This window comes from Periophthalmus magnuspinnatus, chromosome 12, assembly GCF_009829125.3.
Source record: "Periophthalmus magnuspinnatus isolate fPerMag1 chromosome 12, fPerMag1.2.pri, whole genome shotgun sequence".
In the NCBI taxonomy this organism is placed as follows: Eukaryota; Metazoa; Chordata; class Actinopteri; order Gobiiformes; family Gobiidae; genus Periophthalmus; species Periophthalmus magnuspinnatus.
Window position 1 is genome coordinate 18111013 of NC_047137.1, and position 27400 is coordinate 18138412.

General features: G+C 45.2%; 1 protein-coding gene across 1 annotated transcript; it reads right to left on the minus strand.

The window, feature by feature from the left end:
* Positions 1-684: 684 nt before the first annotated feature.
* Positions 685-26292, minus strand: LOC117379649 (proline-rich protein 5-like). Its single transcript, XM_033976355.2, has 10 exons — positions 25664-26292; positions 21608-21670; positions 15414-15590; positions 10841-10921; positions 9515-9621; positions 7902-7993; positions 7305-7445; positions 3202-3343; positions 2263-2571; positions 685-2071 (listed from the first exon to the last, which is right to left on the minus strand). The coding sequence occupies exons 2-10, from the start codon at positions 21631-21633 to the stop codon at positions 1578-1580; spliced, it is 1569 nt and encodes a 522-aa protein (XP_033832246.1). The 5' UTR covers positions 21634-21670; positions 25664-26292; the 3' UTR covers positions 685-1577.
* Between the last annotated feature and the right edge of the window lie 1108 nt (positions 26293-27400).

A 27400-nucleotide genomic window follows, 5' to 3' on the forward strand; every position in this document is an offset into this window, starting at 1 on the left:
GGTTTAGTCCTGGTTCAGTCCTGGTTCAGTCCTGGTTCAGTCCTGGTTCAGTCCTGGTTCAGTCCTGGTTTAGACCTGGTTTAGACCTGGTTTAGACCTGGTTCAGTACAGGTTTAGTCCTGGTTTAAACCTGGTTCGGTCCTGATTCGGTCCTGGATTAGTCCTGGTCTGGTCCTGGTCTGGTCCTGGTTCGGTCCTGGTTCAGTCCTGGTTCAGTCCTGGTTCAGTCCTGGTTCAGTCCTGGTTCAGTCCTGGTTCAGTCCTGGTTCAGTCCTGGTTTAGTCCTGGTTTAGTCCTGGTTTAGTCCTGGTTCAGTCCTGGTTCAGTCCTGGTTCAGTCCTGGTTCAGTCCTGGTTTAGTCCTGGTTCAGTCCTGGTTTAGTCCTGGTTTAGTCCTGGTTTAGTCCTGGTTTAGTCCTGGTTTAGTCCTGGTTCAGTCCTGGTTTAGTCCTGGTTTAGTCCTGTTTGTTGCGCCCTCTGTTGTCAAAAAGTGAAATATGCTCTAAACATTAATCTTTTTTTATTTTTATTTTGTTTATATATTTAAGAATCTATTTTTTAAGTTTAACTAAAATCAGGCTCCACTGGTTTTGCCTCTAATCTGTGTATTTCATGTTATTTACTGTTATTTACTGTTAATATTGATCCTTTAAGGTTAAAGTTGAACACAAACAGACGACACGGTGCAGATACAAAACATCTTTATTTTTTCACTTGAGAAAATATCCCATGATTTTTATCCCCACATTTAATCAGACAAATAGAAAAACACTGGACTGAAATAGTTCAACATTTCAGATTAGATTTGATTGTTTTTGTCGATTAGAAAAATATTATTTAAACGAGAAACAAGTCGATTTAAAACACGAGTGTGTGGAGTGTCGGGCTCAAAGTAGTTTGTGCAAAGGAGGTCACATATTATGCAAAATGTTCTTTTTTTTAGTCGAATTCCATCTTTACTCAAAACGTGCGTGGATTTAACACCGTCTCAAGAGTCCCGCCCACTTTGAAGCTCGATAAAGTCAAAATTCACACTCATTTTCCCCGTAGACTTTTAGAAAAATCAAGAGTTCAAAGGCTAACGAGCTACGTGCTAATGCTAATACCACAATGTGACGGTTTTAAATCCAAAAACACATTTAAAACACGACAACAATGAACCGTTTTCGTAGCAGTTGATGCAGTTTCACAGATTAAGTGCCACAGAGCGGATTATCCCTGAGTTTTTTTACTTTTTTTGGAAAGTCTTTGGGAAAAACGAGTGGAGAAATGTACTTTTTCCAGGGAGCGGGTTGTGATCGGAAACGCCGTTGGCACAAAAAAGCAGCCGCGTCAACGTCAATACGCCCCGGGACGGCTGTGTTTCCATCGACGACTCACTTTTTCAACTCTCTAACGCAGATGTGAGTCCGGTCCGTCTCCCAGAGTTCACAGGGGCGTGATCGACGGGCGCGTTAGCCAATCAGAAACGTCCGTGTCAAAACAAACATGGCTGCTTAAGGATTTTGTTTATTTTTTGAACGTTTTGATAATATGTGACCATAAAAAGTGCGTGTCGTGTGCGTTATTTCTGCGTCTTCATGCCACACTTTGCCTGTTGCCGTCGCCGCTGTGTGTGGAACTTCCTGAGTATCTCCTAAAGTTCAGAAAAATCCCGTCCGGTTCAGTCTCGGAGTCCAGACTGTCCATCAGGTCGTCCATCATCAGGTCAGGAGTGTGGGCCATCATCAGGTCAGGAGTGTGGGCCATCATCAGGTCAGGAGTGTGGGCCATCATCAGGTCAGGAGTGTGGGCCATCATCAGGTCAGGAGTGTGGGCCATCATCAGGTCAGGAGTGTGGGCCATCATCAGGTCAGGAGTGTGGGCCATCATCAGGTCAGGGCTGGACGTGGGACTCGGGCCAGAGCTCGTGTCCTGCACCAAGGCTCTGGAGGAGGAGGAGGGGGTGGAGGAGAGGAGGGAGCCCGCCCCGTGAGCGTCCTCGGTTGGGGACGGGTCGGGCAGGAGGCTGGGGGAGGGGTCTGCGGCTCCACTGGACTGAGGACTGGACGTCGGGTCTAAAGGGGAGTGGTCTGTGGAGGAAAACATGTTTGAAAACGTTTGTAAAGTGCGTTACACAACGTTTATATTTGCTCAAGAGCACATTTTACTATAATACTTTGGCAAACAGTCACATTTTCCACCGCTCCACATTAGCCTTAGCATTAGCATTAGCATTAGCCTTTCCCGCTCTTTTCCAAACGCTCACAGACGCCGCACTGACCTGAGTGTGTACTGTTTGTTATGGACGACCCGGTGGAGGCCTGTGATTGGCTGGCTCGTCTCGGGGAGCCGGTCCGACTGTCGTTGCCGCCGTTGTTAGCGTTAGTCGCGGACTCGCTCTCCTCCACGCACAGGGTCATCTCCGACACAGAGTGTCTCCGGACGCCCGCGGCCAGCGCTCCAGAGGGGTCGGGGTCGGACTCCACCAGCGGCGTTAGCATCGGGACGTTGTAGCTTTTGGAGCGGACGACCGGGTTCTTGGCCACGGGGGAGTTACCGGGTTTGGACCAGGACGGCTGCAGACGCTTTTCTGGAGAAGAGACAGACGCAAAAAAGATTATACGTCAGAAGTGTACGTGTCATCGTCATCGAAAAAGAGAGAAAAAAAAATCCAAATTAAATCAGAACGGACTGACCACATTTTAATAATCAACTTATCTCCCACTGTCTGACTTTTTAGCTATTTTTTTTTCTTTGCAATTATTTTATTTTTTTCATTTTATATTTTGCTTTTTTTTTTGCAATTTATTTATCTATTTTATATTTATATATATATATATAATTATAATTATTTTTATTTTTTTTGGCAATATTATTTATTTTTTTTCTTTTCATGTTTTTGAAAAGCACTGGTCCTTACTCTGAGTGGACTTGCATCTCCACAAACCTGACTCGGGGCCTTTGTTTAAAGGGTAGGTGTAGTTCCTTTGGCTATAATGTTCCAGAGTGTGGCATAACTCATAAACATCTGGAGCGACAAAATGTTTCTGGACTTGCAGTTTCCATAGAATCCTGCAGGGGGCAGGCCACCACCAGAAAGTTACACTGTTGCTTTAAGCAGTACCCAGCAGACAGGAGGAGCAGACAGGAGGAGGAGGAGGAGCAGACTGGAGGAGGAGGAGGAGGAGCAGACAGGAGGAGCAGACAGGAGGAGTCGTACCTAGCAGACAGGAGGAGCAGTGTGAGCCGGTCCTGTCTGTGGAGAACAGGCCGTGCGTGCCCAGATATGGAGACACCACCTTCTGGATGAGTCTCTCCAGACGCAGATAATCGTCTGTGGCTCCTCTGGACTCATGGACGCCCTGAGACACAGAGGACAGTGTGGAGACATTTATAGAGACGTTTCAGCGGGACAGACGTCTGTGTGACCCGGGCCCCGGGGTCTTAAGGGCCCAGAATGTGGGGCCCATGTGAGGCGTCCTGCCCCCAGACCCAACAGTTCTGTTGACCCTGCTGCAAATTTATACAGTAAATAATGTTTCAGAAATAAACTTCAAAATATCGTCTACATTTCAGTCCATGTTTGTCTTGTGTGTTTAAAAGTCCAGTATTACAGGCAGGTTCAGTCCTGGTTCAGTCCTGGTCTAGTCCTGGTCTAATCCTGGTTTAGTCCTGGTTTAGTCCTGGTTTAGTCCTGGTTCAGTCCTGGTCTAGTCCTGGTCCTGGTTTAGTCCTGGTTTAGTCCTGGTTTAGTCCTGGTTTAGTCCTGGTTCAGTCCTGGTTCAGTCCTGGTCTAGTCCTGGTCCTGGTTTAGTCCTGGTTTAGTCCTGGTTTAGTCCTGGTTTAGTCCTGGTTCAGTCCTGGTTTAGACCTGGTCTAGTCCTGGTCTAGTCCTGGTCTAGTCCTGGTTTAGTCCTGGTCTTGGTCTCTTTTTGACCTTGTTGCGATGGAAAATTTAAAAACTCTAAAACTGTTTCTCAGAACAAAACCTCCACTTTTCTTCTTTCATTATCGATAAACGAGTCGTTATTTTTGTTCTTTCTCTCCTTCCAAAAGTCTGTGATCTTTTTCAGTAAAAGTGTGAAACCTGAGGCAGATCTGAGCAGAAGAACCAGGTCCAGACCACAACTCGCCACAAGAAAAACACGCATCAATGAACCGACGTCACGACTCGAGGGAAATTACAAACACATGAAACAGCAGCAATAAAAACGATAAAACGCTCTGAAGTTTAACGGTAAAACTCTTCAGACGAGCTCCAGGTTCAACCACAGCTTCAGCCCCAAATGAAGCTAATCAAGGCTAACGCAGGTACAGCGGCTAATCTGGAGCAGAGTTTCATATTTGAAATTCCGACCGCGAGTATCATAGCAACCAAAGAGCCAATCAGGAGCGAGGCTGTTGAAGGTAACGCCCCTTCCCGGTCGCACTGCTGGTTTATCAGGGAGCGGGCGCTTAGCAACGCTGTCAATCAAACCTGTTGCTAACGCTAACAGGAGCGACCTCGGGGAAAGAAGTTTGGTCAGTTTTTGCTCAGTTTGGTCAGTTTTTGGTCAGTTTTTGGTCAGTTTGGTCAGTTTTTTGCTCAGTTTGATCAGTTTTTGGTCAGTTTTTGGTCAGTTTGGTCAGTTTTTTGCTCAGTTTGGTCAGTTTTTGGTCAGTTTTTGCCCAGTTTTGTCAGTTTTTGGTCAGTTTGATCAGTTTTTGGTCAGTTTTTGGTCAGTTTGGTCATTTTGGTCAGTTTTTGGTCAGTTTGGTCAGTTTTTGCTCAGTTTTTGCTCAGTTTGGTCTCTTAGCAACACGTTTTTAATAGGAAACAACAGAATTATCCACTGCAGCAAAACTTTCCTTCACAGAGTTATATGGGACAGTGTAACTTCAGAGGCAGTTTTTCCTGCAGCGGGACAAAAAGATCAGCTCTATAAATATCACACACTCAGCTCGGACTTTACGACATTTTCATGAAAAGTACAGAAGGATTTTTTATGTCTAATTTCAAGAGTGTTTTATGTTTGAGAGAAGAGCTCAGCCTCAATATGAAGAAACAAAACACGACTCCAGGTCTGTCTGTGCTGATAAAAATGTGTCTAAACTGCGGTAAAATGTTAATTCCTCACGTGTGTAAAGTTTTATCTGTTGTTTGACACGGGGGTCGCGGAGTCTTTTGTCGTTTGTTGCTAAGAGCGGTTAGCATTAGCATCGTGCACTTGTCACTTGCTCGTTTTCTCTGTTGGATCAGTTTCATATTTACCAGAGCAACTCGCTAATGTTTCTATCAACATCCTTCTGTGTTCTCTGATGTATTTGTGTCATGTGCCTTTAGCAAAACGGCATCACTTTGAATAATGTTTCTGATGTAAATATTTACAGGGAATTATTTAACTGTGGAAACACCGAACGACTGAACTAAGAACTCGAGCGACTTTAAACACGGACATGTCAAACACCAGGATGAGAACCAGCCCAGAACCTCAGGCAGGTACAGACAGAGGAGCCACGTTTTTTTTAACCCTCTGATGCATCAATTATAAAAGCCTTGGTCAAGATTTTTTTTCTGAAGTATTTTTCTTCTTCTCAGGGCATGAAACAACATCGTGAACTGCCTGTAAATATGAATTAACTTGTGTTCTATTGTAAATATACAGACACATGTTTCTTTTTATGCTTTGAAAAACATTTCAACATTTTTTGGGGAAATTTAAACACTGTTTAGATGCAACGTTTAGGCCTGAATAAGAAAACCAATCAGAGGAAATTTACTTGCAGTTACACCGACTGACCACTGAATTGATCTCAATGGAGTGTGGCAGCAGAGAGCACTCCACATAAACCAGTGCATTAAAGAGAAAGTTGTTTTAGTATCTGTCCACCGCAGTGACCGCTGTGCACCAGAGGGTTAATGTAAAGTGAATTAGAGCCAGAGCTGATGGAACAGGAAGTGCAGCCCATGATCACTTCCTGTTAGCAGGTTAGCTATGTCCATTTATATAAACACACTATGATCTTTACTGTTAAAATAAGGCACAAGCCACAGCCTAAACGTCTGTCTCCGTCGTTGCTTTCACACCTTCGAGAGCCGTACTTTGTGTTCCGATCCAGCTCATAACTTCTGCTTTAACTCTTTTTGGCAGCAGCACAATCTAAATATATGTTACAATTAAAACATGGATCAGAAAATGGTGTAAAATGGTCCGTTTCGAGCTGGACGAGTGGTGACTGTGGGTGAAGTTAGGACCAGTCTGTCCTCAAAAAGCATAGAAACACGCGGCGTCACACACTGCGGCGTTATCTCCGCTTCAGTCCCGTATTTACAGTGTATTAGGCCCCGCCCCCGCTCGCCCCGCTCTGCTGACTCCGCTCTTTATGGGGGTGTTTACATGCACATCTCTGAGGGCCAAACAAACAGACAGACTCAGAGGGGCGGCGTGGTCATGGGAAGAGTCCTGCGCTCGCCCTTCACACGCTACACTTCCTGTACGAGTCCACGGCCTCCTCTGCTCTACAAAACACTCGATATTTATATTTATACAAACTTAATCTGTCGTTACTTAAGAGATCACATTTGTTTTAATATCATGGCAAAGAGGAAAGAGACAATGCAGAGCGAGGCTGAAGAAGGTCACGCCCACACCGCAGGTTTAACAGGTTTGCAACAGGTTTGATTGACAGCGCGCTAACAGGAACGACCTCGGGGAAAGACGGCGCCTGATTTGTCTGATATTAATGTTCATATCTTGATTTACGGACGCAAAAGTGAAATAAAAACCCCAGGATCATGTAGAGGGTTAATACGAACATTTAAGACCAGGTACAGACAAAGGAGTGAGAGTTTTTCAATAGAAAGTGAATTGGAGTCAGAAGTGCACCATGATCACTTCCTGTTTGGGACGTAGCGGCTAGCAGGTTAGCTGTGTCCATTTATATAAACATGTGGTCTCTGCTCTGGTATCAGTCGATATCGTTTATGGGTCGATACTTAAAACCACGGAGTTGAAATGTGGATTGAAAAAAGCTGAACCGAGACACAGAAACACCTTTTTGGGAGAGTCGCAGACAGTTGTTTACATATGGTTCTCATCTAAAAATGTCTGATTGGATAAAACTGCACTCGTCTGTCATGGATGTGATGTCTTCTGTGTGTATAGAAAATGTAAAAAGTAGTGAAAATAAAAAAAAACATGAATGAGGGTGTCCAGACTTTTGCCTGGCCGTGTACGTGGCGGCCTGTAGTACCTGTAGTACCTGTAGTATCTGTAGTACCTGTAGTACCTGTAGTACCTGTAGTATCTGTAGTACCTGTAGTACCTGTAGTACCTGTAGTACCTGTAGTATTAGCAGCATCTGGATGATGGAGGGTGGGACTCGGGCTCGTGGTTTGGACAAAGCTTCATCCAGTTTGAGGTTTAGAGCGATGATGTTTCTGAAGTGGAGCAGAGCCAGCTGCCGAACCGACGGCTCTTTACCCTGAGGAGCAAAGTGACGTTAAATATACAGCACAGTACACACAGTACACACAGTACACACAGTACACACAGTACACACAGTACACACAGGACACACAGTACACACAGTACACACAGTACACACAGTACACACAGGACACACAGGACACACAGTACACACAGGACACACAGTACACACAGTACACACAGGACACACAGGACACACAGTACACACAGGACACACAGTACACACAGTACACACAGTACACACAGTACACACATCAGGGATAGACTCCAGGAATAAACCAGATCTAAACCAGGACTAGACTGGCCCTAAACCAGGACTTCCTGGTCCTTTAAGACACTGGGGCCCGGGACAGCAGACCCCCCTGTCCCACCCTGGCCACGCCCCTGATGACACTGTACTGGCCACGCCCCTGATGACACTGTACTGGCCACGCCCCTGATGACACTGTACCTGAACGGGATAGAAAATGGCCTGAAGCATCGACAGGACGTCACCGAAGAAAAAGTCCCAAGTGTCGGCCAAAGAGTCCAGCAGCTTCTGACCTGAAACACGAGAAGAAACGGGAATTTATACAAGAAGAAACGGGAATTTATACAAGAAGAAACGGGAATTTAAACAAGAAGAAACGGGAATTTACACAAGAAGAAACGGGAATTTATACAAGAAGAAACGGGAATTTACACAAGAAGAAACGGGATTTTAAACAAGAAGAAACGGGAATTTATACAAGAACAAACAGAACAATCACTTTTACTACTGGAAGCAATTAAAAAGTTGATTAAAAGTTCAAAAGTAAATACTGAATTAGAATCCTCGAGGGTCCACCACCGGTTTGTCTCCAAGGAATTATAGTACAGCTATTAAAAATGTTATTATTGTGTAAACGTGTCGCTCTATGGGTCCTCTTTAAACGCGCTGCTCTATGGGTCCTCTTTAAACGTGTGACTCTATGGGTCCTCTTTAAACGTGTCGCTCTGTGGGTCCTCTTTAAACGCGCTGCTCTATGGGTCCTCTTTATTTGAGGAAGTTACTTCATCTCTTCACTCCACCCAGACTCTGGAACAGCGCCCTCTGCCTAATAACAACCAGCCTATTACTTTTCCTACATTTGATAGTTTCTTAGCTCCATATATTTTTTATTTGTGCTACTATTTTACCAACTATACTATTACTACTACTTCTATTACAACAATAGCAACTGACCTGCTATTTTTCCTACAATATTTCATAGTTCTTTAGCATTTATTCAATCACAGAAAAACACAATTTGACCTTGGGACTTCATACAGAAATTAATATACACAGCCAAAATTACCCATAATGCTGTTTTGTGCTACTACTTTTCCTACTATTATTATGACGGGGGAAACAAAGGGCTGAGAATTAGATCGTCTTCCTGTTCTTTTTTCTTCGAGGGGGGCCCATGTGAGGCGTCTTGCCCCGGGCCTCCATATCTCTGTTGACGGCCCTGCTCCTTTCACATCCTGACACTTTTCTGACCACATTTCATTGTTTTGTGACATTTGTACAATCTCTCACCGCCAAAACACAACCTGACCTCCAGCCTTCACGTCAGAGTGTCACTGATGCGCCGCCGCCGCGTGACGGTGAGGTCATCGTCGATCTCTGGCCCAGATACGAGAGTCGAAAGGTTTTGAGTAACTGACGCACAAGTACTTCCTGTTTGGTTAGAGTGACAAACTGAAACGCCACTATCGCTCCGTGTGGGTTTTATCGAGAAACTGATCTGTCGTTACCACAGATCTCCTGAATCACTTCCACACAATCACCTGATGTTGTTATTCTACAAAACGAAGTGTTTGTGCGACGTGTTTGTGCGACGTGTTTGTGCGACGTGTTTGTGCGACGGGTGTGAGGCTCAAATGTGAGAACTGACTCTGAGGTTTAAGTCGTGATCCTGATGTTTCCTCCTCAAAAACAGACTGGAGTTGTGTTTTGTTTCATTCACTGTATTATTAGTGTGTAACATCTACAAAGCTGTGTGTGTGTGTGTCTGTGTGTGTGTGGGGGGGTGTGTGTGTGTGTCATTTTTGTGCGTTTACCTTCATAGAATCGTATCTTGTCCCTGAGGATCACCATGCCTTTAGTGAGCAGTTGGTTCTGGAGATATTCAGTGAAGAACGAGCCCAGCTCCGTCTTCAGCAGCTGTCTACAGACACCAGGGCGGAGGTCAGAGCGGGGTCAGGAGGTCAGAGCAGGGTCAGGAGGTCAGGGAGGGGTCAGGAGCTCAGGACAGGGTCAGGATGAGGTCAGGGAGGGGTCAGGAGGTCAGGACAGAGTCAGGATGAGGTCAGGGACGGGTCAGGGCAGGGTCAGCACAGAGTCAGGAGGTCAGAGCAGGGTCAGGGCGGGTCAGGATGAGGTCAGGGACGGGTCAGGAGGTCAGGACAGGGTCGGGCCACAGTCAGCATGTAGTCAGTAGGTCAGGGTCAGGGTGGGGTCAGGGCGGGGTCAGGAGGTCAGGGCAGGGTCAGGACAGGTTCACACTGGGATAACCTTTATGAAATCAAACTTTTTTTTATTTTCTAGCACAAAACAAAAGTCCACTAGAGCAGATTACACTAAAATAACTCAGTATTTATATTAAGTTCTGTGCCGTCTGTGCTCGTGATGATTAATTAAGTAAATCGTTCCCAACTCTGCTGTTACTCAAGTAAAAGTATTAAAGTACTTGATTAAAAATGTACTCGCAAATGTAAAAAGTACGAGCATGTTACTTTTTTACTCTTGAATTAGTTTTTCACACTTTTTAATACTTTTACTTGAGTAACAGCACTGGGTTGACGGTTTGAATCCTGCTCTCGACATAAACACCACAGGTCGACGGTGCGATTCCGGCTCCCGCAGATGAACACTGCCATTGTGTCCTCGGGCAAGACACTTAACCCACCTCTCCCCCAGCAGCTCATCTGTTTTATTCTTCAAAAATATTTTTAAAAAACACATGCACTGTTTTGAGTCAGCTCACTTCTCCACAGATCTCATACATAAACTCACCTGCGTCTCTCTGTTTCAGTCAAAGCAGCGACATCTCCATGGAGACGAGCAGGTTACACAGTGCTCTTTAAACATGCCACGCCCAGAAACATAATCCTACATTTCCCTCGCTTTAAAAATGTTTATTAAAAGTTTAAAACGAGATAAAACCGCGGCGCACGAACTCAACTCCTCTGCGTCGGACTCGGCTAAAGCGGCGACTCGGAATTTTAAGACTTTTCCGTCGCCGTTTGACCCCGTCGCCGCGCGGGATTAGCGTCTGAGCGTTGTTTTAGTTTTCATTTTTTCTCCTGAAGCGGCCGAGCGTCGAGACTCAGTAAAAGTCGCCCTGAGTTTAAATTAGCCTCGTAATAAAAAAACGCCCCACTGACCTCACTCCTTCGTTCAGAGTGTACAGCTCGTTTTCCCCCATCTCCTTCTTCTGGAACACGGAGATCACGGCGTTGTGGATACTGCGAAAACAAGGAAACGCAAATATTTATGTGTACAAAGTAAAAGTAAAAGTACACAAAAGCCCGTGTACATTTATCATTACTGTCCAGAGCAGACGGCACTTAAACGACTCTTTACACTTTTGTTTATTTTAGTATTGAAGCCGAGCCTTTCCCGTTTAAAGCTGCACTGTGTAACTTTCCTGGTGAGGAGTCGGGAGTTCAGAGTTCACATCGCATTTAAAATAGAACAGAGGTCAAAGGTCAAGGATGTACCGGGATTAAACTGTTCACTTCATAAAGGAAAAAGTGAACGGGAAACACTCACGTTTTGGAAGTTCCTTGTTAAACACATGAAAGTACAAAACTGCTCTTTACTCCTGCTCCTTACTCCTCCTCTTTACACCTCCTCTTTACACCTCCTCCTTAATCCTGCTCCTTAATCCTGCTCCTTACACCTCCTCTTTACTCCTCCTCTTTACTCCTGCTCCTTACACCTCCTCCTTACACCTCCTCTTTACCCCTGCTCCTTACTCCTGTTCTTTACACCTCCTCCTTACACCTCCTCTTTACACCTCCTCCTTAATCCTGCTCCTTACACCTCCTCCTTACACCTCCTCCTTACACCTCCTCTTTACTCCTGCTCCTTACACCTCCTCCTTACACCTCCTCTTTACCCCTGCTCCTTACTCCTGTTCTTTACACCTCCTCCTTACACCTCCTCTTTACTCCTCCTCTTTACTCCTGCTCTTTACACCTCCTCCTTACACCTCCTCCTTACACCTCCTCTTTACTCCTGCTCCTTACACCTCCTCCTTACACCTCCTCTTTACACCTCCTCTTTGCTCCTGCTCTTTACACCTGCTCCTTACACCTCCTCCTTACTCCTGCTCTTTACACCTCCTCTTTACTCCTCCTCCTTACTCCTCCTCCTCACAGTTGGTCTTTTGTGTCTCTGAGTCTCTTGAGCTTAAGTCTCTGTGTTTAGGTAAAGAGGATTTTTATTTCTCTGATGTTGAGACTGAGAAATAAAAGTTCAAGTATCTCAAGAACTTGGTCACGAGTGAGGGTCTAGTCCTGTTCTAGTCCCGGTCTAGTCCCGGTCTAGTCCTGGTCTAGTCCTGGTCTAGTCCCGGTCTAGTCCTGGTCTAGTTCTCTGGTCCTACTGTCTCTTTGGTCCTGATCTTTGAGTAATGACTTATAGAACATCATGGCAGATAAAGTGTTTAAATGAGTTTCCTTAGAGAGAGGGAGGAGCTTAGTCACACGGGGGAGGAGCTTTGTCACACGGGGGAGGGCCATGTCGACTGGGAGGAGCTGGAGGAAGTGTCTGGGGTGTGGGAAGTCTGTGAGTCTCCTGTTAGACAGCCGCCCTCGTGATCCGGCCCCAGATCAGCAGAAGATGGAAGATCTTGACGACGGTAAAGGTCATGAAGGGCATCGATCGTTTTAAAAGTTGGGTAACGTTCTCGTGTCCACAAAGATCAAACCCTGAAGCAAACCCTGTTCTGCTTCTTCTGTGTCGAAATAAAACCTTTGAAAAGAGGCATCGGAGAGAAGCCGAGGAGAAAAGCTCCAGTGAAGCAGAAGAGGATTCAAAAACAAGATGGACGCCGAGTGAAAGGACTCCAGAAGCTCCCCGAGGCTAAACGTCACGGCTCAGGACAGACGCAGGGTTTACATTTACCAGAAGAAACCGGCCGTGAGATTCTACGAAGTGAAGAAACCGGCCGTGAGATTCTACGAAGTGAAGAAACCGGCCGTGAGATTCTACGAAGTGAAGAAACCGACCGTGAGATTCTACGAAGTGAAGAAACCGACCGTGAGATTCTACGAAGTGAAGAAACCGGCCGTGAGATTCTACGAAGTGAAGAAACCGGCCGTGAGATTCTACGAAGTGAAGAAACCGGCCGTGAGATTCTACGAAGTGAAGAAACCGGCCGTGAGATTCTACGAAGTGAAGAAACCGGCCGTGAGATTGTACGCGGTGACGACAAACAAAGCCACCGACAGAGTTTAAGAGCGGCCTGAACGTTCACGAGTGCACGGCCCGTTTGAATGAGTCCAGGTGGAGTTTATAGTTTTACTTCCTGGTTGGACATGGACAGCAGATGGTGGAGGTAATTACAGTTCTGTTACCGAGCAACCGTAATGTAAACAAGAGTCAACTCGTCTAAATTACACTAAAGTTATGATCAGACTAATACAAATAAATGAAGGTTTGAACTGTCTCTAAATGCCGTCCTCAACATGTGACCACGACCAGAACATGTGACCACGACCAGAACATGTGACCACGACCAGAACATGTGACCAAGACCGGAACATGTGACCAAGACCAGAACATGTGACCACAACCAGAACATGTGACTAAGACCAGAACATGTGACCAAGGCCAGAACATGTGACCAAGACCAGAACATGTGACCAAGACCGGAACATGTGACCAAGACCAGAACATGCGACCAGAACATGTGACCACGACCAGAACATGTGACCAAGACCAGAACACGTGACCAAGACCAGAACATGTGACCACAACCAGAACATGTGACCAAGACCAGAACATGTGACCAAGACCGGAACATGTGACCAAGACCAGAACATGCGACCAGAACATGTGACCACGACCAGAACATGTGACCAAGACCAGAACACGTGACCAAGACCAGAACATGTGACCACAACCAGAACATGTGACCAAGACCAGAACATGTGACCAAGACCAGAACATGTGACCACAACCAGAACATGTGACCAAGACCAGAACATGTGACCACGACCAGAACACGTGACCAGAACATGTGACCAGAACATGTGACCAAGACCAGAACACGTGACCAAGACCAGAACATGTGACCATGACCAGAACACGTGACCAAGACAGAACATGTGACCAAGACCAGAACATGTGACCACGACCAGAACACGTGACCAAGACCAGAACACGTGACCACGACCAGAACATGTGACCAAGACCGGAACATGTGACCAAGACCAGAACATGTGACCACAACCAGAACATGTGACTAAGACCAGAACATGTGACCAAGGCCAGAACATGTGACCAAGACCAGAACATGTGACCAAGACCGGAACATGTGACCAAGACCAGAACATGCGACCAGAACATGTGACCACGACCAGAACATGTGACCAAGACCAGAACACGTGACCAAGACCAGAACATGTGACCACAACCAGAACATGTGACCAAGACCAGAACATGTGACCAAGACCGGAACATGTGACCAAGACCAGAACATGCGACCAGAACATGTGACCACGACCAGAACATGTGACCAAGACCAGAACACGTGACCAAGACCAGAACATGTGACCACAACCAGAACATGTGACCAAGACCAGAACATGTGACCAAGACCAGAACATGTGACCACAACCAGAACATGTGACCAAGACCAGAACATGTGACCACGACCAGAACACGTGACCAGAACATGTGACCAGAACATGTGACCAAGACCAGAACACGTGACCAAGACCAGAACATGTGACCATGACCAGAACACGTGACCAAGACAGAACATGTGACCAAGACCAGAACATGTGACCACGACCAGAACACGTGACCAAGACCAGAACACGTGACCACGACCAGAACATGTGACCAAGACCAGAACATGTGACCACGACCAGAACATGTGACCAAGACCAGAACACGTGACCACGACCAGAACATGTGACCAAGACCAGAACATGTGACCACGACCAGAACATGTGACCACGACCAGAACATGTGACCAAGACCAGAACACGTGACCACGACCAGAACATGTGACCAAGACCAGAACATGTGACCACGACCAGAACATGTGACCAAGACCAGAACATGTGACCAAGACCAGAACATGTGACCAAGACCAGAACACGTGACCACGAGAGGCGTCGGTCACATCGAACGCTCAATGAGATGATTTCAGGGTTCGTAGAGGACGGCCCTGGACATATGCTCACTGTGTTTATGTTTGTACTTTTCTTCTAGAGATCGGCCGATATGGGATTTTTCATGACCGATGCCGATACTGAGATTGTTTTCCCCGAATTTTGTCATTTTAATTTCCTACACACTCGTCCACAGACCTGTCAGAGCTGAGGTCACTTTTGTGCACTTATCTCGTCATAATCACATGTTTAATATAAAGTTTCATGAGGAATTTTTTGACAGAAGATTGACCAAAACAAAATATCGCCCTCTGCTAGAGATTTCAGGCGATACCCCATACGCTAAAAAGGCCAAATATCGGCCCGATATTTTGGTCAACCAGTTTATCAATCTGTCTGTTTTCTTCCCAACTTTTCTTCACCAAACCAACTCACATTTTCTCCGGAGTCCGTCACCTGCTTGACTCCATGGAGATATTACTGGAATGTTCCGCAGTATGGCTTTAAACCCCTTCATCTCTCATATCGTATTTCCATAGAGACGAGCAGGTGTCAGATAATCCACTAAAAAAGTTCCAGAGTGTGTGTTTAAACGTGCAGTACTGACCTGTTCCACGTGGCGTTGGCCCCCGCTCGCCGCTGCTGCGTCCCCTTGTCCCGGGACTCGTCGGGCGGACCCCCCAGAGTCCCGGGTTTGTCCCCTGAGCCGGAGCCTTTGGACTGGGACAGGTCCGTGAGGCTGGAGGACGAGCCACTGCCCAGACGCAGCTTATTTTGAAGAGTCCTCGAAATCCAAAACGCAAAAAACACACAAAAACAACAATAAATATCAGTGTAGAACACGAGCGCTACAGAGGGCGGGGCTACAGAGGGCGGGGCTACAGAGGACGGGGCATTAACGCCGCGGTGCAAGATTTAAAACAAGTCTTAAAACATGAAAAAACAGTTATTTCTCACTGACCCTATGCATCAGAACATCCTCATGACTCACAGTGATGAGTTTATAAGCACTTTACACAACTTTACAGAGTGTTTAGTCCTAGTTTAGTCCTGGTTTAGTCCTGGTTTAGTCCTAGTTTAGCTCTGGTTTAGTCCTGGTTTAGTCCTGGTTCAGTCCTGGTTTAGTCCTAGTTTAGCTCTGGTTTAGTCCTGGTTTAGTCCTGGTTTAGTCCTAGTTTAGCTCTGGTTTAGTCCTGGTTTAGTCCTAGTTTAGCTCTGGTTTAGTCCTGGTTTAGTCCTGGTTTAGCTCTGGTTTAGTCCTGGTTTAGTCCTGGTTTAGTCCTGGTTTAGTCCTAGTTTAGTCCTGGTTTAGTCCTAGTTTAGCTCTGGTTTAGTCCTGGTTTAGTCCTAGTTTAGCTCTGGTTTAGTCCTGGTTTAGTCCTGGTTTAGCTCTGGTTTAGTCCTGGTTTAGTCCTGGTTTAGTCCTGGTTTAGTCCTAGTTTAGTCCTGGTTTAGTCCTAGTTTAGCTCTGGTTTAGTCCTGGTTTAGTCCTGGTTCAGTCCTGGTTTAGTCCTAGTTTAGCTCTGGTTTAGTCCTGGTTTAGTCCTGGTTTAGTCCTAGTTTAGCTCTGGTTTAGTCCTGGTTTAGTCCTGGTTTAGCTCTGGTTTAGTCCTGGTTTAGTCCTGGTTTAGTCCTAGTTTAGTCCTGGTTTAGTCCTGGTTTAGTCCTAGTTTAGCTCTGGTTTAGTCCTGGTTTAGTCCTAGTTTAGCTCTGGTTTAGTCCTGGTTTAGTCCTGGTTTAGCTCTGGTTTAGTCCTGGTTTAGTCCTGGTTTAGTCCTGGTTTAGTCCTAGTTTAGTCCTGGTTTAGTCCTAGTTTAGCTCTGGTTTAGTCCTGGTTTAGTCCTGGTTTAGTCCTGGTTTAGTCCTAGTTTAGCTCTGGTTTAGTCCTGGTTTAGTCCTGGTTTAGCTCTGGTTTAGTCCTGGTTTAGTCCTGGTTTAGTCCTGGTTTAGTCCTAGTTTAGTCCTGGTTTAGTCCTAGTTTAGCTCTGGTTTAGTCCTGGTTTAGTCCTGGTTTAGTCCTAGTTTAGCTCTGGTTTAGTCCTGGTTTAGTCCTGGTTTAGTCCTGGTTTAGCTCTGGTTTAGTCCTGGTTTAGTCCTGGTTTAGTCCTGGTTTAGTCCTAGTTTAGTCCTGGTTTAGTCCTAGTTTAGCTCTGGTTTAGTCCTGGTTTAGTCCTGGTTTAGTCCTGGTTTAGTCCTGGTTTAGTCCTAGTTTAGCTCTGGTTTAGTCCTGGTTTAGTCCTGTTTAGTCCTGGTTTAGTCCTAGTTTAGTCCTAGTTTAGCTCTGGTTTAGTCCTGGTTTAGTCCTAGTTTAGCTCTGGTTTAGTCCTGGTTTAGTCCTGGTTTAGTCCTGGTTTAGCTCTGGTTTAGTCCTGGTTTAGTCCTGGTTTAGTCCTGGTTTAGTCCTAGTTTAGTCCTGGTTTAGTCCTAGTTTAGCTCTGGTTTAGTCCTGGTTTAGTCCTGGTTTAGTCCTGGTTTAGTCCTGGTTTAGTCCTAGTTTAGCTCTGGTTTAGTCCTGGTTTAGTCCTGTTTAGTCCTGGTTTAGTCCTAGTTTAGTCCTGTAGGTTCCTTAGTGCTAACAATAATAATTAGCATGCTAACACCCCCTTCCTGATCCTCAGACCTTAAATGTCTTTATTTTCAGACACACTGGACTCATTTTGACTCAGAGCTGATTATGTCACGTCTCAGAAACATGAGGTACAGGCTCTTTAATGTGTCAGATGCCCTCCCTTCATGTGAAATGTTCCACAGTGTGGCATTAACTTTTCATTTGTGTGAGGTGTGTTGACTCTTATCTCGTTGTTTACGTTGTGTGATTAAAGTTGACACAGTCTTTTGTGTTTTATGAGTCAGATCTGTGTTTGTTCAGCGTCTTTATGACACGAGGCGCTGTCGACTGTGATTAAACCAGAAGAACTGAGCCACATGGAGCCACATAGAGCCACACGGAGACACACAGAGACACACGGAGCCACACAGAGACACACGGAGCCACACAGAGACACACAGAGACACACGGAGACACACAGAGACACACAGAGCCACACGGAGACACACGGAGACACACAGAGACACACAGAGCCACACAGAGACACACGGAGCCACACAGAGACACACAGAGACACACGGAGCCACACGGAGACACACAGAGACACACAGAGCCACACGGAGACACACGGAGACACACGGAGACACATGGAGACACACGGAGCCACGCGGAGACACACAGAGACACACGGAGACACAGAGAGACACACAGAGCCACACGGAGCCACACGGAGACACACAGAGACACACGGAGACACACGGAGACACACAGAGACACACAGAGACACACACGGAGACACACAGAGACACGCGGAGCCACACGGAGACACACAGAGACACACGGAGACACACGGAGACACACAGAGCCACACGGAGCCACGCGGAGACACACAGAGCCACACGGAGACACACGGAGACACACAGAGACACACAGAGGATCAGACCAAGAGGACACGGCTCACTCTGAATACGGCTCACTTTGGAGATACATGGAGATAATGTCCTTTATAATAATCACATGTATTTAAGTCTTATTAAAGCATGAACAAAGACCTAAATCATAATGAACAAACAGTTTATTAACAGTGATTTAGGCTCAAGTATCTTTAAAGTGCAGTGACATATTTGAGCCGCGTCCTGCTCCAGATGAGCCGTATCCACAGATCTGCTGGTGCATTTAAAGTCGCTGTTTTCTGTCTGAATCTAATTAGAAAATGTTTTATCGTCTGCGAATCAGGAGGTGCGTGTTAGCATGCTAGTTGTTAACACTGCTGTGATGCTAAAACTCCGCTCTGGTCTGTGAGAGTCGTGAAAAGTGCTTTTAAACTCATCCTGGTGAGTAATTAGGATGTTCTGAATGTACTAGTTCTGTTTTTCATGTTTTTAAGACGTAAAAAAGACGTAAAAATCAGGGACAGAGACTTTAAAACCTTAAGTCGGCGTTTGAATCACCACATGGACTAAATGAAACGTGGAACATAATCTGGGCTCAGTCTTTTTGTTTTTTTATTTGAGTTGTAATAAAAGCTTTGAGCTGTAGGGGGCAGAATAAGAGACTGTGGATCATTAAAGGCCTGAGTCACAAAGAAAAACAGAACGAAGTAATAATTAACCCGTCTGTTCTGTGTAAAGTTCACTGGGATTTTCCTCTTTTATTTTCATCTGAATCTGAGACAAAGTCATTTCAGTTTTTTCTTTTATCGTGACGTTTCTGCAGCGACACATCGGGTTTAACTGGAGCGTTGGCCTCAGAAAGAAATGAAAAATGGATTTAAAATTAAAAGTGCTCGATGATGATTTCAGAAAGAAAAAAAAAAGTCTGACTATTTTTGTCTTTGTGGCAAATTGAACACAAAAATTTAAATTAAAATAATAAAATAAAATAAAAATAAACAATACAAATAAACATAACAAATACAAAAATATAATTAAAAAATATAAAGAAATTAATTAAAAAATTAAATTGTAATTTCTTTTAAATAAATAATGCAATTAGACATAAAAAAATGTAAAAAATAAAAATCTAAATAAAAAAATAGATAAATAATTAAATAAAAAGCGCCTGATGATAATGGCCGTTGTGTTTCTCAGTTTGTCACAGTTTGCCTCATGTTTCTTTCACTTCCTTCTTCCTGTGGTTAACCCTGAGACTTTACCTTTGTGTCTAAAGAGAAAGAAACTCACACTGCTATTTTTGAACCAGACGAAACGGCAGAAACTGAGTAACTCAAAGAAACAGGGAAACGGCGACGATTTGGAGGAAAAATCTGATTCTGAACATTCAGTGTTTTAGTCAAATTAAGGAAAAATGAACTGGATCAATATCGACTTCAAAATATATTTTTTTCTTTTTTGTAGATGGTCAAATAGTGAATCGCTGTCCTGGTTTAGTCCTGGTTTAGTCCTGGTCTTGTCCTGGTTTAGTCCTGGTTTAGTCCTGGTTTAGTCCTGGTCTTGTCCTGGTTTAGTCCTGGTTTAGTCCTGGTTTAGTCCTGGTTTAGTCCTGGTTTAGTCCTGGTCATTAGTCACCGTCTGTTCTCGCACTAAACGCCGAGCGGGCGACACGTGAGCCGCCGGCCCCGTGAGCCGACGCCACAATGAACTCTTTGAGCCGCGGGAGGGAGGGGGACGTATTTAAAGGTGACACATTCCAAGGGGGAAGAATGAAGCTGAGGACGCGCTTCAGTGATGACATCAGACGTTACATAATGAGCTTCAGACAGAGACGGTTCAGATCTACAGGCCCAGGAGGTCGTGAAAAAACTACAGATTGGACTTTTTATGTCGTCTGAAGGCGCAGATCGGCCGCACCTCCGTCTGTCCCGGGGCGGCTGTGGCTACAATAGAAACTCTGAGTGTGAGAAAAGAAGAAACACTGAATAAATCTGAAGTATAGTAGTAGTACATGACATAATAGTGACCAAAGTGTCTTCAGAAACGTCGTCTTTTGTGTGTCCTCAGAATCTCTGTGGATCTGATATTTTCTGTGCAGCAAAATCAAACTTTTATCATTTCTTTTTCCAAATCTGGAGTTATTTCTCAGTGCGTAGTTTAAATTGTGAGTAAATTCATGTTGTGAGGAAAATATCGTTATTGTTTGTGTTTAAATACATTTGATCTGAGGAGACGTGAACATGTGTGAAGACTCTGTCCCATCCCACAGGAAACACTTTGTCCTCTCTGTCCTCAGGCGTAAAAGTTCATTGTCTCTGGACGTGAAAATAAAGTCACAGATTTGAAATGAAGGTTTGTCATTTTAGGGTAAAATACTCAGAGCTCAGACACTCAGGGACGGAGTAGGAGACACTAGAGACACTAGAGGACCAGAGGACGGAGTCAGAGACACTAGAGGACCAGGGGACGGAGTCAGAGACACTAGAGGACCAGGGGGACGGAGTCAGAGAGACTAGAGACACTAGAGGACCAGAGGACGGAGTAGGACAGACTCGGGACGCTGAAAGACAACCAGACCCCGTCCCGTCTGTTTCTAACACAGAATAAGTCGTTTAAACTCGTCCCGGGACATTCACATCTGAGACATGAACCGATAAAACTACAAAAAACTACGAGATAAAACTACAACAAACTACAAGAGTCTAAACTACAGAGTTAGATGTTTTTTAAATACAAAGTACTACAGGATATTTACTTGTTTTTTGCAGGAAACTGAAACTTCAGAAACTGCAGCGTCTGAGATTTGGACACGTTTTTCACCATTTTATATAAAATGTTTCCACCTTCAAGACTCAAACACACACACACACACACACATTTATACACACACTCACACACACACTCACACACACACTTGGGTGAGGGGGTAAGAGCTGGAATCGCATTGACACACGCTCTACCGACTGAGCCGCGTCCCTGCTCTTCTGTCTGTGCTTTTGTTTCTCATGTGATTTTTTTTGGAGATAAACTCTGGAAAAAACTGGAACAAGGGAACAACAGGAAGAGAGAGAGAAAGTGTGAGTGTGTCAGACTCATTAGAGAACAAAGACGAGGGTCAGCGAGCGAGGGAGGGAGGGAGGGAGGGAGCGAGCGAGAGAGAGAGAGAGAGGGAGGGAGAGAGAGTGAAAGAGAGAGAGTGACAGAGAGAAAGAGGGTCTGGGAACGAGAGGATTCAGCTCCAATGTTTGTGTTTGTGCCAAAGAGAAACACACGTCACAGAAGAGACCTGTGTGTGTGTATACGTGTGTGTGCGTGTGTGTGTATCGGGGTGTGTGGGTGTGTGTGTGTGTGTTTCTTTACCTCCTGAACGATCCCTCTCGCTCCATCGTTAAACTCAGGTCAAACTCCCACAAACTGCTGCATCTGAAAAAAACACAAGTGTGAATGAACACGACACGAACCTGAAGAACGCACACATGTACACACACATACACACACATACACATGTACACACACATATACATGTACACACACATACACACACATACACATGTACACACACATATACATGTACACACACATATACACACACACATACATGTACACACACATATACATGTACACACACATATATATACACACACATATATATATACACATACATGTACACACATATATATATACACACACATACAAGTACATGTACACACATACATGTACACACATATACACACACATACACACCCCTACATGTACACACACATATATATACACACATATATACACACACACATATATACACACATACAAGTACACACACATATACACACACGTATACATGTACACACATATATACACACACATACAAGTACACCCCTATACACACATACATGTACACACACATATATACACACACATATATATACACACATACAAGTACACCCCCATATACACATATACACACACATACATGTACACACACTCCTCTGGTCTGACATTCACACTGTGGTAGTTCTCAATTTTGTTCAGTAAAAGTACAGATCCTGGGAAAAAAATACTTATCAGTATCATATGAAAACGTATTGAGGTACCTGTTAAAAATGTAGTTAAAGTAAAATAGAGCCAAATATTTCATGCAGATTTTGAGTCTTATAAAACTTCAGATGTGGTGATTTGTTTAAAAATGTAGAGGAGAAAGTACAAATACTGCTCTCAAATGTACTCAAGTAAAAGTAACAAGTACACACTGTAAAATGCACTTACGTAAAGTACAGATACCTAAATGTATACTTAAGTACAGTACTTTACTACATTTACTTTGTTACATTCCACCTCTGGAAACAGAAATACACGCTCCTGCAGTACACGCTCCTGCAGTACTTTGACACACTCCTGCAGTACTTTGACACGTCCTGCAGTACTTTGACACGTCCTGCAGTACTTTGACACGTCCTGCAGTACTTTGACACACTAATGCAGTACTATGACACACTAATGCAGTACTATGACACACTAATGCAGTACTTTGACACACTAATGCAGTACTATGAGACACTAATGCAGTACTATGACACACTAATGCAGTACTTTGACACGTCCTGCAGTACTTTGACACACTCCTGCAGTACTTTGACACACTAATGCAGTACTTTGACACACTAATGCAGTACTTTGACACACTAATGCAGTACTTTGACACACTAATGCAGTACTTTGACACACTAATGCAGTACTTTGACACGTCCTGCAGTACTTTGAGTCGGTCACTGTGAATCTCAGGTCAGATGGGTTTGATTGACAGGTGGATCAGCCAATCAGGTCGCAGATGGTCTGTTGTATCAGAACAAACACGTTGGCTCATGAGAAAAAAGAAAAAAACATCACAGAGGCTGAAAAACACGGCGTATTTCTGCACTAAACTGTTAATGTGATTATATATGTGATCATGATCGACCAATGAGCTGCTTCGTTTCACACGTGTCACAGAAATAAACAGATCTGATTGGACGTCAGTGTTTGAGTCTCACGATCGTCTGAATATCACTGAAGTTTGTGACGTTTGTGTTTGTTGCCAAAACCTCCTGTTGTTTACGTTTGACTTTTGAGTAAATTGTCCAAACAGGTTTCCATAGCGACAGTTCACCCGGTGACAGACAGGGGGCGTGGCTTTCTGCTGTATAATCACATTACACTGCACTCTGGGACATTTGATCTGCACGCGCTCAGACACAAGAGCCAGGGTCACAGTCTGGGGCCAAACCAGGTGAACAAGAGTGAACCAGACTGAACTGAACCAGACCAAAAGGAACCAGGCCAGACTGAACCAGACTGAACTGAACCAGACCAGACGGAACCAGACCAGACTGAACTGAACCAGACCAGACAGAGCCAAACCAGACTGAACCAGACCAGACTGAACCAGACTGAACCAGACTGAACCAGACTGAACCAGACTGAACCAGACCAGGACTGAAACAGACTGAACTTAACCAGACCCGTTTTCAAGCATCAGAGCGGCGCAAATCTGGCGTTGACGCGTCGCGTTTTTATCGTTCAGGCGTCAGTCGCTCCCTCAGGTCTGCAGCGTTCACACAGACACAAAACATCCACAACTGACAGAGACAACAACGGACACTCTGGAGTCCAGGACGTCCAGGACGATGGAGGAGTCTTCACTCAAATTTAAAGGTGTCCAACAAGAGCCGTCCAACTAGAGCCGTCCAACTAGAGCCGTCCAACTACAGCCGTCCAACAAGAGCCGTCCAACTACAGCCGTCCACTGTGTCCTGACCCTCTGGTGTGAACCATAAGATCAAAGCCTGGTCTGTGTCTCTTGTGTCGTGTGAGAGACAAAGTCGATCTGTTTACACAAAAACAAGTCTAACCTACAGATAAAAGTTAAACTGATCTGACTGAACTCGTGTCCTTGGTTTTAGCTTTGTCTGGAATAATCCACAGTATGGCATTAAACTCATCTATGTGACAACTCTACTCAACTGAAAGTACAACGCTGTTACTGCTGTAAAAATACAATGGGACAAAAACAGTGACAGATCTGACCTGTGACCTGTGACCTGTGACCTGTGACCCGCCTGTGTCTGTAAACAGAAGTTTGACCCTCTTCTATCTGAAAGGTTACACAGTGCAGCTTTAAAACACTGTAACACTGTGCTCTTTAAATACTGACCACAGTCACATGTGCCACAGCGGCCGCCCCGGGGCAGACTGACACAGATGTGGCTGCACTTCTGCTCCAATGGTCAGAAACTGAATACAAGTACTCACAATGAGTATTTAACAGAGTACTTGTGTCAGATGCCCTCCCTGTGTGTCAGATGCCCTCCCCTCGTGGTGTTTGAGGTGCTCCTAAGAACACCTCGCTCTGTGGAGGAAAGTCAACTGTGTCCATCAAAAGTCAAACATAAAACACTTTCCTTTCTCAGTCACTTTAAGTGTCCCGGGACTCCCTCTCTCCCTCTCTCCCTCTCTCCTCTCCATGTCTCTTCTCCCGTGTGTCTCTTTTTGACACTTTAGTTCTCATTGTTAGTCTTCTCTCCTTCTCTCTCCTCTCCATGTCTCTCCTCTCTCCCCCTCTTCTCTCCTTCTCTCTCCTCTTCTCTCTTCTCTTCTTCTTCTCTCCTCTGTTCTTGTCTCTTTCTCGCTGTTACTCCTCTCTCCTCCTCTCTCTCCTCTCCTCCTTTCTCCTCTTCTCTTCTTCTTCTCCTCTTCTCTTCTTCTCGTCTCTTTCTCGCTGTTATTCCTCTCTCCTCCCCTCTCTCCTCTCTCCTCTTCTTCTCCTCTCTCTCTGTTCTCGTCTCTTTCTCGCTGTTACTCCTCTCTCCTCCTCTCTCCTCTCCTCCTCTTCTCTTCTTCTTCTCTCTTCTTCTCGTCTCTTTCTCGCTGTTACTCCTCTCTCCTCCTCTCTCCTCTCCTCCTCTCTCCTCTCCTCCTCTCTCCTCTCCTCCTCTCTCCTCTTCTCTTCTTCTCGTCTCTTTCTCGCTGTTACTCCTCTCTCCTCTCCTCCTCTCTCCTCCTCCTCTTCTCCCTCTCTCTTTCTCGCTGTAAGCGGATCTCGTCTCCGGTGAAATCCACACCTTTAATCCGCGGGGACGCACCGACCCGCGAAATGACGGCTCCCGAAGGAAAGAGCCGTGAACGACACCGAACCACAACAAACCACAGCGCCCCCTACAGCAGAGCCCCCGCAGTGCGCTGAAACATGGCGCTAAAATGAACTTTACACGTTAAAGTTTAGCGGCGTTTCTCTGCGCTGCGCAAAAACAAACTGCTGTTTCCTCCAAACTCAACCTCAAAGTTCAGAAAAAGAACGACACAAAATGAGACTAAAGTGTTTAAAGTCAATAACTAAAGTTTAAAGTCAATAACTCCTCTTAAATAACTCAGGACGTTACTCACGTTTGGAGACGTGGACTTCAGTCACATTAAACCATCCGCGCGTCTGGAGAGCGCGAGTCCTGCTCCAACACTGAAGAGGAAACGACAGAGAGAGAGAGGAGAGAATGAACAGAGAGAGAGAGAGAGAGAAGAGGGGGAGGACAGAGCGAGAGAGAAGAGGACAGAATGAACACACACAGAGAAAAGGAGAGGAGGCGCGCGCGTTTTGTGCCAAATTACGCAAATAACGTAATGAACAGAGAAAAGAAGAGAGAGAACACGACAGACAGAAAGAGAGAGAGAGAACACGACAGACAGAAAGAGAGAGAGAGAACACGAGAGACAGAAAGAGAGAGAGGAGGAAGAGAGAGAGACAGAGAGCAGAGAGGGAGAGAGAGAGAGTTGGCATACGTGGGAGTTTTGTGCAGTTTCACAAATTACGCGTAGTGAACAGAAGGAACAGAGAGAACAGAACAGACAGAGAGAAAGAAAGAAAGAAAGAAAGAAAGAAAGAAAGAAAGGACAGACAGAAACACACAGAGAGAGAGACAGGAGAAAGAAAGGACAGAGAGAAACACAGAGAGAGAGGTAGAGAGAGAAAGAGTAGGTGTACTCGTGCGTTTTGTGCCAAGTTTTTACGCGTCAAGTGCAGACGGAAAACAGAGAACGTCACAGACAGAGAGAAAGAAAGAGAGAGAGAGAGAGAGAGAGAAAGGAAGGACAGACAGAGTGTGTGTGTGTGTGTGTGTGTGTGTGTGTGTGTGTGTGTGTGTGTGTGGGGGGGTGTGTGTGTGTGTGTGTGTGTGTGTGTGTGTGTGTGTGTGTGTGTGTGTGTGTGTGTGTGTGTGTGTGTGTGTGTGTGTGTGTGTGGGGGTGTGTGTGTGTGTGTGTGTGTGTGTGTGTGTTCTCGTGCGTCTTGTGCCAACTTTCTCAACTGTCGCCCGTGAAGAGTCAGACTCGGGGCAGAGGAACACGAGACACATGGAAACACGTGACGTCACAGCAGGTTGTTTGGCCTCGCGCGCTGTGACTTTTATGAAACTTTTTGTTCAAATCATAAAACTCAGGACCAGTTCAGAGTCAGAATAAAACTCTGCAGAGCATAAAGACCGAAACATTTAAAAAAAAATATATATTTACTGATTTGAGTCAAACTGAGAGGCCTCTGCTGTGACGTAACGCAGATCTTACGCAGTGACGTCAGCACGTAGGAACAGCTCAAACACGTGACGTCATATCACTGCGCATGGTCCAGTTTAAGTTTATTTAAATATCGTATTTGAACAAAAAGGCTGCAGTAAGTTCCTCACAAACAAACAAAACAATTAGCCTAGTTGTATTACTGCAGATTCTTAGTCAGATTTAAAGCCCCATTGTGGAACTTTTCTGTCTTTTTCTCATTTGTGTTTGATTGAGACAGAATGATACAACATGAACGTAAACATAGGATTATAGACAAAGATTCATTTCCTCCCGTTGTCCCGTGGTGACAGGTGACGAGCAGGTGACTTCAACAGGTTAGTCACAGGTCAGATCTGCGGAGAGGAGAGCCCACTCACGGTAAGAAGTGAATCGCAAACAGACTCCACAGATACGATCGAACGCAGCCTTTAAGATCCTCTGCGGACTGATCGTTTAGCGCCGTAGACCGTTTGTATAAATGGCTAACAGAGCTAACCCGCTAGCCGCCGCGCTACGAACAGGAAGTGACCACGTGACTCTGGCTCCAGTTCACTTTCTATTGAAAAAACGTCACGC

Bases quoted from the DNA above. Each gene is read 5' to 3' on its own strand.
- LOC117379649 (XM_033976355.2), bottom strand. From the start codon at position 21,633: ATGGAGCGAGAGGGATCGTTCAGGAG. The intron at 7,446-7,901 runs GTACAGTGTCAT...TTTGCTCCTCAG, and splicing joins CCATTTTCTATCCCGTTCAG to GGTAAAGAGCCGTCGGTTCG. The intron at 2,072-2,262 runs GTCAGTGCGGCG...TTTCCTCCACAG, and splicing joins AACAAACAGTACACACTCAG to ACCACTCCCCTTTAGACCCG.